We start from the raw sequence: 11,537 nt of genomic DNA, 5'->3' as shown, positions 1-11,537 counted from the left end.
GGTTTAGGGCTAGAGAAAAAGTGAGGAACGTACGGCTCCATGCCAGACAATATCACCTCTGTTATGCGTTCAGCACACAGAGACGGGTCTCTGACACGGAAGCAGTAGTCATTCCATGGAAAATCATCATAATACCTCCTCAGGTCCCCCCAATTAGTAGGGGCAAAACGCCAGAGGCACCTCCGTTTGGGGGAGCTTGAGGAAGGATTGGAACGATAGGACAAAATACAGATATGAGGTTGTGATCGGAGGAGCCATACGGAGAAGATAGGTTGACACCATAAGCAGAAGGATTAGAGGTGAGGAAAATGTCAAGAATGCTGGGCGCATCTCCAAGACGGTCAGGAATACGGGTAGGGTGTTGCACCAGTTGCTCTAGGTTGTGGAGGATAGCAGAGTTAAAGGCTAGTTCACCAGGATGGTCAGTGAAAGGAGAGAAAAAGCCAAAGCTGGTGGCGAACATTGAAGTCTCCAAGAATAGAGGTTTCCACAAAAGGGAAGAGAGTCAGGACGTGCTCCACTTTGGAATTTCAGTAGTGAAGGAATTTTCTATACAATGTCATTCCGTAAAAGAAACAGAGGAACCAGGGTAGATGGGCAGTTTAACTTTTGAGGCATGTTGATACTCATCGGCAGGGGAGTGGGAGAATTTAGAAACAGAAAAAGGGTTTTAGAGTTTATCAGTAACAAGGAATGAAAGGTGGTCTGAACAGGAATAAAAGTAAGTAAAAAGTCTTGTGCAGGGAGGCCACGGGAGAGGGAGACGTGCAATTACCAAATCTGGAAGAGAACTATATGTGTTAATAATAGTAGAACATAATAAGGGAAACAGTGCACCAGTGAGTGAGAGCATCAAGACAGTCTGTTATAGGCGAGGAATTGATGAGATAAAAGATTTTAAATCAACCTTGTTAGAAGGGCTGTGTGAGTTTGGAGTAGTACTGCACAGAAAGATAGGGCTCCTTTATTAAATAAACAACAAAGAAAAAAAAAAATTTATTAGCAGAGGCACTATAGAACACTTAACTTCATGGAAGCTGTTTTTTATTTACATAAAAAAATATATGAAACTTCCGGCAGAAATTTTTAGTGAGGGACATTTAAAAAAATTTCAGAGTAGAGGAAGGAACAGTTGAGTGTCATTGAAGAAGAGGAGTTAGGAAGAATAGATAAATGAATAGATAAATAAATAAATTGAATAGATAAATGAAGAAATTGAGTTTTTGAAGTAATGAACAAAGCAAGGTTTGCTGTGGCACTTTCTGAAATAACAGAAAGATCAAAAGTTGTTTTTTTTTTTTTTGGGGGGGGGGATCCTCCGCATGAACTGTTTAATTCATGCTGAGTTGTGGGTCTAGCATATGGCGTTTATAAATGCAGGATAGAGCCATCAGCATAAGAATGAACAGAACAAGAAAAGTTTGGTCAGACAAGGAGCGAGCGCGGAAGTACATTTACAGAGAACAGTAAGAGAACTTAAAGGCTTCAGAGGGTCAAATCCAGAGAGGGCAAAGGAAACATCTTACGAAAAATTTCTAAGACAGGCATGATGCAGTCACAGAGGGGAGGTATGGGAGCGACTTGGGCGTAGTGGCAGGTATCTTCGGTTTCCTTATATTACATTTTATTTATATTTATTTATATTTTGTTTGTTCACGTCATGTAGTGAATGATGCTTATGTAGGTGTGATGCCCTAAACCTGTTTCCCTCTCCTCAGGTCTGCATGTTCTGGGTTACGTGCTCATCTACGTGTCGTCATGTATCAATCCCGTTATTTACGTCATCATGAACCGGCAGTATCGACAAGCGTACAAGACAGTGCTGCTCTGTAAGCGACCCCGCCTTCCCTCCTTAACCTCTTCCCATACCGGTGAGTCGGACCTCTGGAAACACACACACACACACAAGTAAACAAACGAGCAAACAAACAAAACAAAAGAACGAACAAACACACAAACAAATAAACAGGCGAAAACTCAACAAAGATATTGCGGTCATATTCTCAGAAAACCAGTACCCCGTACATCAAGAATAGTATGCATTTCCTTTTATTTCGATGCTTTTATTCTTTTTCTTTTTCAATGAATTGTCTCCATGCAAGGAGAGAACTAAGGACGATACAGACCATAGAAGCTTAGACAGACTGAGGAAGGAAAGCAGCTTGACGAATATTGTTAAGAGATGGATGATGATGATGATAATGATGATGATGATGATGAGTAAGGAGAAGGAGGAGGAGGAGGAGGACGAGGAGAAGGATGGGAGGGAGGACGAAAAACTATTAATAACAAGAAAGGAAAGGATGTGTGGGAGGAAGAGGAGGAGGAGTAATACGAGGAGAAAGAAAGGAGGAAAATTAATAATGACAGGAAAAGAAAGGATGTGTGAGAGGACACGGAGGAGGAGGAGGAGGAGGAGGAGGAGGAGGAGGAGGAGGAGGAAGAGGAGGAGTAGGAGGAGGAAGAGGAGGAGAAGGGGAATGAAGAGGAGGGGGAGAATGAAGAGGAGGAGGAGGAGGAGGAGGAGGAGGAGGAGGAGAGGAGGAAAAAGAGGAGTAAAATGAAATAAGAGAAGCGTAGTTTTGAGAATAAGGGTGGTCGTCCTGGCCGCCTCCTTCAGCTAGTGTACAAAGCTGCTTTTCTTCCTGTCGATCCTCGGTAAGATCACGGGAATAAGACTCGCGAGTATCCTCTCATGGCAAGACCTCGTTAAGTTGTCTTCAAGAGCAACAGCGAACTAGGGTGACGGAATGGGACGACTGACTGGGACACGCGCAGCTTAGGTTTGATGTGTGTGTGTGTGTGTGTTTATGTGTGTATGTGTGTATGTGATTCCCCGACGGTCGTCTGCTGGTCACCCAGCCAGCTATTCCCCTACGGAAAGAGCTCAGAGCTCATAGAGACCGATCTTTGGGTAAGACTGAGACCATTCACACATTACACACCGGGACAGCAAGATCTCAACTCCCCCGTACCTACTTGCTGCTAGTTGAACAATGGCCATACAGGTTCGCCCATTTGCCTCGGTGCGCCCGGGACTTGAACTGGGCCTTCTCGGATTTGAGCTGAGCGTGCTGACCACTATACTACGCGGTGTGTGTGTGTGTGTGTGTGTGTACTGCTTCATTAGCAGATACCGTCACCAAGCAACACGCTATAGGGATGTACACCTTAAACCAAATGAAAATTATTTTTGACACTTTTTTATCAAGAGGTAGATTTGTAACATTATATGATTCCTGACGTTCTTTGCATTTGCTAACCTAATGTGTTTTTCATTTATGCCTTTTAATATACCAGACAGCCTTAGAATGTGTTTGTTGCATGAGTCTCAGTGTTCACTCTCACCAACAGCAATACATCACTGGCACCTCAACCGCGTTTTTTTTTTTTTTTTTTTTTTGCTTCATCAGTTTTATTGATAATGATGCTGATTATGATGATTGCTGTTTCTGTTCATAACAATAAATAATAATGATAATAATGATAATAATAATAATAATAATAATAATAATAATAATAATAACAATTATCATTATTATTATTATTATTATTATTATTATTATTATTATTATTATTATTATTATTATTATTATTATTATCATTATTGTTGCTGTTTTTTACCCATTCAGTAGGCAGTGCATGATAATAGTTGATACTAGACGGAAGAGTCGAGGGTTGTACTTCCTGTATAATTCAAGGTGAGGAGTAAGGATCTGCAAGGCCATGGCTTCAAGAGTGATTCCTGTGTGAGGTATGGAGCGGTCACCGCCTGTCAGAGCATAGGGCTGTCTCTAAGTCTCCGCATACTGACTTCCTTTCTGTGGGTGGAACGACCTGTTCCTCTCTGACTTTGGTTTAGTCAATAGTATAGAAGTAACTCGAACATCATTGAACACAATAAACAGCATGCTTGCTCTCCTTCCTACAGAGATGGACAAGAACGCTCACTGCCACAGGTATGAGTCCATCATGTGCCACAGTTGCATGTCCCAGGCCCACCCTCCACCATCTCAGCCATCACCCTCCTCAGACCACCCACACACTTCCCTGCACTTTCTGCACCTGGTTAATTCTTTTAAGAAATCCTTTGATTATTGTCTCCTGGAAATCGTTGCGTTTATCAACTTATTCAATACCGCGCAAGCCAAATCAAGTAGCCCTGACTCCTGTAAGAAGTGCAAGAGGCTTAGGGCGACCCATAAATTCAGTTGCGTTGATTGTCAAACAAAGATGAACACAAAGCGAAACACAGTCCTTGGTTTGGAGGTTCTAGCAGATGCCAACAGATCAAAGGGGGCCCCGGAAGAAGTCGAATGCTCTCAGGCCTTTGTCGACCACCTCCTTCACCTTGACTCTCCACAGCTCACACATAACAAAAGGGAAGAAGGGGCTAAGAAAGTTCCCCTCACCAGGAAGACCGGAACTAATACGCCCGAGTTTCTTCAAGTGACTAAGATCCCACACAGCCAGAGTCTCGCAGCCCTTAAGCTAGCCACTGAGATGAAACCAGTCGGTATTCGGCAGCGGCCACACAGTGACGGAAGTTATTCTACTGCTGACCCAATGAAGTGTTTTCAAGCCACCCGGTGCCCACAAGCCTGGTGTCAAATTACACAAAGCACCATCGCTCTGACTACAGCACTACGGGGCACCGAGAATGACTCTCCTGCATCTTTGACCACCAGTTCGCAGTCTCACGTGCCCCAACAAAGTCTCCGTACATCTGTGGGAGGAGACTCTGATTCGGGACACACTGGTGCTTTTATAGATAACAGTTCCAAGCTAGAGATAACTTCAAATTCCTCTGAAATACATTTGGATCCAAAGTCTACAAGCGCTAGTCTTTCTTCTTTATTCTTCTCTTTCCCATCTGCTTCTCATTGTTCCAGCAAAAACCAGTCTGATCGTCCTTTAGAGCATAAACAAAGTTACTTTTTCTCTTCTCCTTATCCCCGTGTTCCTAACCTCACTCACTCCACCTCATTCCCGTCTCATGCGGGTATAGAGGAGGGCTCCCGGGGTGTCTCATCCAAACACACTGAGATAGACCAGCATGGCTACGAAAATCCATCGTACCAAGACTAAGTGTTTGCATGGCCGTGCACCTTCATCCTACCCTGCATGTGAGTATACACTTCTAGTGTTTAGCGTTGCTAATTCACACTGTTGGTTTCTTCTTTGCCTTCCTTGCACTTGCTGAATGATGTTTTTCACACATATTCAGGACTGTCTGTGCATCGCTTTGCTCCATCATCTCTCTTGCCTACTCAACTCCTACACGTGTTCTCATGCACCAACACTAACACAATGTCTATGGTCGAAATACTTCATTCATATAAGTTGTGACGTCCTTGTCTTTTTTTTTTTCAGACCGCGGGAAAGCAAGAGGCAAGGCGGTAGTGGAGGAGCTCAATGACAAGACAATGATGTCACAGGTTTCCTTCTCTGACGCTGCCATCATGCCAGAATGCCACGAGCTTCCCGAGGTCTTCGTCGACAAATGAAGCGTCACAGGTGGTGAAGCAGTTACAACCAGGGTGAGGCGAACAACTCCACTATTCAACGAGGCCGCCAACGTCGCTGCCGATGACTGAAACAAGTTTGCTGAAGGTGGCAAGAGGCTATACTTAAGAGAGGGCTAGGGGGATGTAAAGACGGTGTCTTCGGTGAAGGAAGTGCAATGAGTCTAAGGGTTTATTTGTGTGTGTGTGTGTGTGTGTGTGTGTGTGTGTGTGTGTGTGTGTGTATATATATATATATATATATATATATATATATATATATATATATATATATATATATATATATATATATATATATATATATATATATATATATATATATATATATATATATATATATATATATATATATATATATATATATATATATATATATATTGAGCTTACATACCAGCAGGAGATTTTGTCTTGTACAGTGTTGTTAAATGTTATGGCTAATTCAGCATTAATTAACCTCTTTAAGATATTTTCTTCATACCTAATGATTGTCCTTTTCTCTTTTGTAATTTGGTTTATGACTTCGCCGAACCTAGTAATTTACGCTTGATTGCGATTTCGGGTTTCTTAATCCTTCTTCAGTAGCATGTTGTAACTGAGGTGGGAATGGCTGGAGTCACTGTGTGGCCCAGTATTTATTCAGTAGCCCGTTGGGTCACCCTGGCTCGCAATTGTCGCTGATTGGCTGGCTGTACGCTTCTGCTGAACTTGTTATGCGGCGGCTGTGAATCATACTTAGCAGGGCTTGAAGGTCGTCAGCTTGTACGTTGAACTCAGGGCTGAATTCTTTGATGTACAAGGCTTCTAGAATTGCAAGGCGCCTTGCATCAGTATACATGTCCACAATTTCAGTATTCTCCTCAAGGCATTGTCTTGATGTTGTGTTGCTGCAGTAAGTGTTTCTTTGGGGATCCGGATGTTAGGTGGCAAGTAAGACGTCGAGACAGCTCCGTTGTCGTCATGCTGATGTAGGATGAAGGGAGGGCTTCACAGTTTCCTCGGTTGCAAGTGAACCTATTTACAACATCGGACTTCTGGATTGTCTCTTTCCATGCAGATACTGTTTCTAAACAGGAGGTGGCTGTTCTTCTTATTTTTGTAGTATATTTGGAGGTTAATTTTTCTTTCCGGATCGGTGGGCTTTACGTTTCTTTTCACTATTTGTGTGATGATCCTCTCTTCTTTGTATGCAGTAGAGAAGGCACAGTAAAATATGTTTGATCGGGTTTTCTTCTTATAAGTGAGGTAGACGTTATTTTTTTTCAATGAAGCAAGTACATAAAGAAATAGAAAAAACATCGCAAGTATTGATTAACAACGGCTTCAGTGAAAAGAATATCGTCCGCCTCACTAAGAAGATCATTGATAAGTGGCATAGCTCCAGCTCCTCCAAGGATATAAGAAAAATCGACATCAGCATATTTTACTGTGCCTTCTTCCATACTGCATACGAGTACAAGGAAGAAGAGAGGATTATCACACAAATAGCGAAAAGAGACGTGAAGCCCATTCACACGGAAAGAAAAATTAATATCCAAATATTCTAGAAAGAAGAGGTCCCGCGGCTACCGAAGCCACTGCGGCAGAGCGCCACACCTGCGACGCCGCGACGCAGACCGAACCGGTCCCCATGCCTCGCAGTAACTGCGCCGCCGCCACCAGTACCAAGGACGCCGCTACCGACGACCTAGACTAGAGTTTCACCGACCACGGCGACCCGAAGTAAGGTCACCATCAATTGGTCAAAGATCTCTTCCAAGAGATAATGGCCGCCCCCACACAAGTGTCGGCGAGCCTGAACCCCTCCGAGAGCACCACCGACCAACCCAAGAAGAAGAAGCGGCACCAGCGCCGCTAACGACCTTCACTAACACAGACGGGCTACTTAGAGCCCGTGTGGGGCTTTAGACCCCACGAATCAACCAAATCAAGTCAAGCAACTCAACCCATTCCCACCTCAGCTTCAACATGTTACTAAAGAAGAGTTAAAAACCCGAAAACGCGATCTAGCAAAAATGACAAGATTCGAGGAAATCATAAACCAAATTAAAAAAAGAGAAAATGAAAAAAAAACACATAAAATATAAAGAAAATATTTTAAAGAAATTAATAAATACCGAATTACCTATCATGTTTAACGACACACACACACACACACACATACACACACACACACACACACACACTAACACACACACGCACACACACACACACACACACACGTATATATATATATATATATATATATATATATATATATATATATATATATATATATATATATATATATATATATATATATATATATATATATATATATATATATATATATATATATATATATATATATATATATATATATATATATATATATATATATATATATATATATATATATATATATATATATATATATATATATATATATATATATATATATATATATATATATATATATATATATATATATATATATATATATATATATATATATATAATAAGTCAAAGACGATTGAATTCCCACTTATTTTCGTTATATTTACATCGACAGCTTTCTTTCTTTCTTCTTCTTCATCATCTTCTTCTTCTTCTTCTTCTTATTATTATTATTATTACTAATATTGTTGTTGTTGTTGTTGTGGCTGTTACTGTCGTTATTATTGAGTTACACAACAATGGTGAAATGTTTATACACTTGTGTGTGTTAAAAATTCTAAAGCAAACTTCTTGTCTTATCCTGTCCCATGCTGATGATACCTCCCTGCACTTTTCCATATCTTTTAGTCAACGTCCAACCTTTCAAGAAGTAAACTATTCATGCAGGGAAGCGACAGAACGCCTGACTTCTAATCTCTCTAAAATTTCTGATTGGGGCAGAGCAAACTTAGTATTGTTCAATGCCTCAAAAACTCAATTTCTCCATCTATCAACTCGACACAACCTTCTAGACAACTATCCCCTCTTTTTCAATGATACTCAACTGTCCCCCTCTTCTACACTGAACATCCGGTCTGTCCTTTACTTATAACCTAAACTGGAAACTTCACATCTCATCTCTAGCTAAAACAGCTTCTATGAAGTTAGGTGTTCTGAAACGTCTCCGCCAGTTTTTCTCAACCTCCAGCTGCTAATTCTGTACAGGGGCCTTACCCGTCCACTACAGTATGGAGTTTGCTTCACATGTATGGGGGAGTTCCACTCATACCGCTCTTCTAGATACAATGGAATCAAAAGCTTTTCGTCTCATCAACTGCTCACCTCAAACTGTCTTCAGCTTCTTTCGCATCGCTGCAATGTTGCATCTTTTGTTATCTTCTACCACTATTTTCAAGCCAACTGCTCTTCTGATCTTGTTAATTGCATGCCTCTGCCCGCGGCCTCGCTGCACAAGAGATTTTTCTCTCGCCCCTATTCTGTCCACCTCTCTAATGCAAGAGTTAACCAGTATTCTCAATCATTCATCCCTTTCTCTGGTAAACTCTGGAACTCTCTGCCTGCTTCTTTATATCTCCCTTCCTATGACTTGAATTATTTCAAGAGGAATGTTTCAAGATGCTTATCCTGTAATTTTTGAAATTACTTCCGCTTTCGACTCCTTCGGCACCTTAGTGGGCCTTTTTATTTTATTGCAGTTTTGTTGCCCTTGGCCGGTGTTCCTCCTACATAATATATATATATATATATATATATATATATATATATATATATATATATATATATATATATATATATATATATATATATATATATATATATAAAGGATGGCGATTCTGGGAATAAATGAAAGTAAATTCTTTGTAATAACTGTAAATATTATATATAATTATTTTTATCGTACATACATAATGGCGAGGCTGGTATATGCTTGCGTTCGTTGTAATGAGATCAGCCAACGTGGGTTGAGGTCGGTCAGTACCGCACAACCCGTCACCACTCATGCCGCAGTGTGAATGCCAGAAATATTTGCTGTAATATATGTGATTTGAAAAGGTCGGTTTTGTTTGACTTCACGTCCTTGCTGTTTCCGAGACCGTTTTTGGTTCTTTTCGATGGAGTGATGGAGGGGGAGAGTGAGTTACCTCATAATGAAGGTATTCTTCTGAATCCTCTACTCTGAGTAAATTACATGAAGTTAAATAATTCAAATGGACAACAAATAATTATAGATGAATCTGTTTGAATCCTGTTTGGTGCAGGAGGATGGAAGCAAGTGTCTCACCATCACTGATAAAACTACAATGATATGAACGTTTTCCGAGCACGATGACTCAGCCAAGATGAATGGATAAAAAGTGTAATATGTTCACAGACTGATACTTAGTACAAATGTTATATTAAGTGCTATATCATTTGTGGGGCGTCCTGAACGGTTGTTAAGTGCCGAAAATCATCCCGTCGTTGTGTGCGGTATAATTGCTTCCATTTTTGTTATTGCTTTCCATGATCGTCCTGTGGTGCCAACAGTGTAACGATGGCTTTCCTCAGCCATTTAGGCACATGGAAAATATTTCAGTATATTTTTTCAGTATATGTTTTGATATATATATATATATATATATATATATATATATATATATATATATATATATATATATATATATATATATATATATATATATATATATATATATATATATATATATATATATATATATTCGCTATTCTTCGCTATTGAACATCAATAGGAATCGAAATTGATATTGAGGAATCAGTCTTTTTTTTTTTTTTTTTAGTACCCAAAGCTAAGTGTCCTATTGTAGATGGTCAATCTGATGTTGCTGTAGTGAATAAACAGTCACAATCAAGCAATCTGCAAGATTTTATGTTGCCATCTACAGTATTCTTCATCACAGGAACAGAGAGAGAGAGAGAGAGAGAGAGAGAGAGAGAGAGAGAGAGAGAGAGAGAGAGAGAGAGAGAGAGAGAGAGAGAGAGAGAGAGAGAGAGAGAGAGAGAGAGAGATTAATTGAGCGCTTGTTGTATTTACTGGTAATCTGAAATACAACAAAAATGCAACATCATTTTATTTCTCCCAAAAAGAAATTCAATGGCATAACTGACACCACTGCACGAAGCTTGGTGAAGATGTTCACAAATCCACTAGTCTAATGCAAACGAAGACGAGTGCAAATCTCACAAGAATTCCACCAAGATAAGTAATAACTTCAATGTTACGTCATTATGCTTTCGATCCAAGTATCTAACGTCGAACATGGCTGAAGTAGTATTTATAAAGAGGGAGGATTATAGTTACTTGTTGGCCTGTCGATTGCTGATGCCTCGCTTGTCGCTTTGAACTCTATCCCAGCAGTGTTTTTGTTATCCTCTGCTTGCTGCAACTAAGGAGAATAAGGAGGAGGAGGAGGAAGAGGAAGAGGAAGAGGAAGAAGTGAAGGATATACAGAGCATTATCTGGATAGCTTGTCTTCATCAGTATTTCGAGTACTATGTGTTAACTGTTATGGTGTCACTTTGTGTGAATATACGTAATAACAGGTGTGTGTGTGTGTGTGTGTGTGTGTGTGTGTGTGTGTGTGTGTGTGTGTGTGTGTGTGTGTGTGTGTGTGTGTGTGTGTGTGTGTGTGTGTGTGTGTGTGTGTGTGTGTGTGTGTGTGTGTGTGTAATGATAATAATAATAATAATAATAAACGGTTTATTATTTAGGCAGTTAACAAACTGAAAATGTACAGAAGGGGTGGGGAAATACTTGACATTAATCCTAAAGGTAAGTCTAATCTAGAAGGGACTATTGATTGATGGCTCGCACCATGGTGTGTGTGTGTGTGTGTGTGTGTGTGTGTGCAATGTAATTTTATATTTTATATTTTGTATTTTATATTTTGTTAATTCACTTTTTTTTTGCTCTCTCTCTCTCTCTCTCTCTCTCTCTCTCTCTCTCTCTCTCTCTCTCTCTCTCTCTCTCTCTCTCTCTCTCTCTCATATTTTTCCTTACATGTTCATCATTTCCAGTTTATTGTCATTCCTGCATATGCGAGTAAATATCAACAGACGCCT

General features: G+C 40.1%; 1 protein-coding gene across 4 annotated transcripts in view; it reads left to right on the top strand.

Annotated features, from left to right (window-relative positions):
* LOC135111519 (G-protein coupled receptor moody-like) overlaps window positions 1-5,737 on the top strand; it is a 61,063-nt gene extending 55,326 nt beyond the window's left edge. For 3 of the 4 annotated variants that reach the window (XM_064024887.1, XM_064024888.1, XM_064024886.1), the window contains 3 exons: window positions 1,719-1,871; window positions 3,932-5,126; window positions 5,374-5,514. In XM_064024887.1, the coding sequence (XP_063880957.1) occupies window positions 1,719-1,871; window positions 3,932-5,088 (1,310 nt within the window). In that variant the 3' untranslated portion in view covers window positions 5,089-5,126; window positions 5,374-5,514. Of the gene's footprint in view, window positions 1-1,718; window positions 1,872-3,931; window positions 5,127-5,373 lie in introns of all 4 variants that reach the window. The other variant, XM_064024889.1, reaches the window with a different exon arrangement.
* Window positions 5,738-11,537: the final 5,800 nt, after the last annotated feature.

This window comes from Scylla paramamosain, chromosome 22, assembly GCF_035594125.1.
Source record: "Scylla paramamosain isolate STU-SP2022 chromosome 22, ASM3559412v1, whole genome shotgun sequence".
NCBI classification, from domain to species: domain Eukaryota; kingdom Metazoa; phylum Arthropoda; class Malacostraca; order Decapoda; family Portunidae; genus Scylla; species Scylla paramamosain.
Note: the sequence above shows the minus strand (reverse complement) of the source record. Positions and strands in the feature narration are given on the sequence as shown.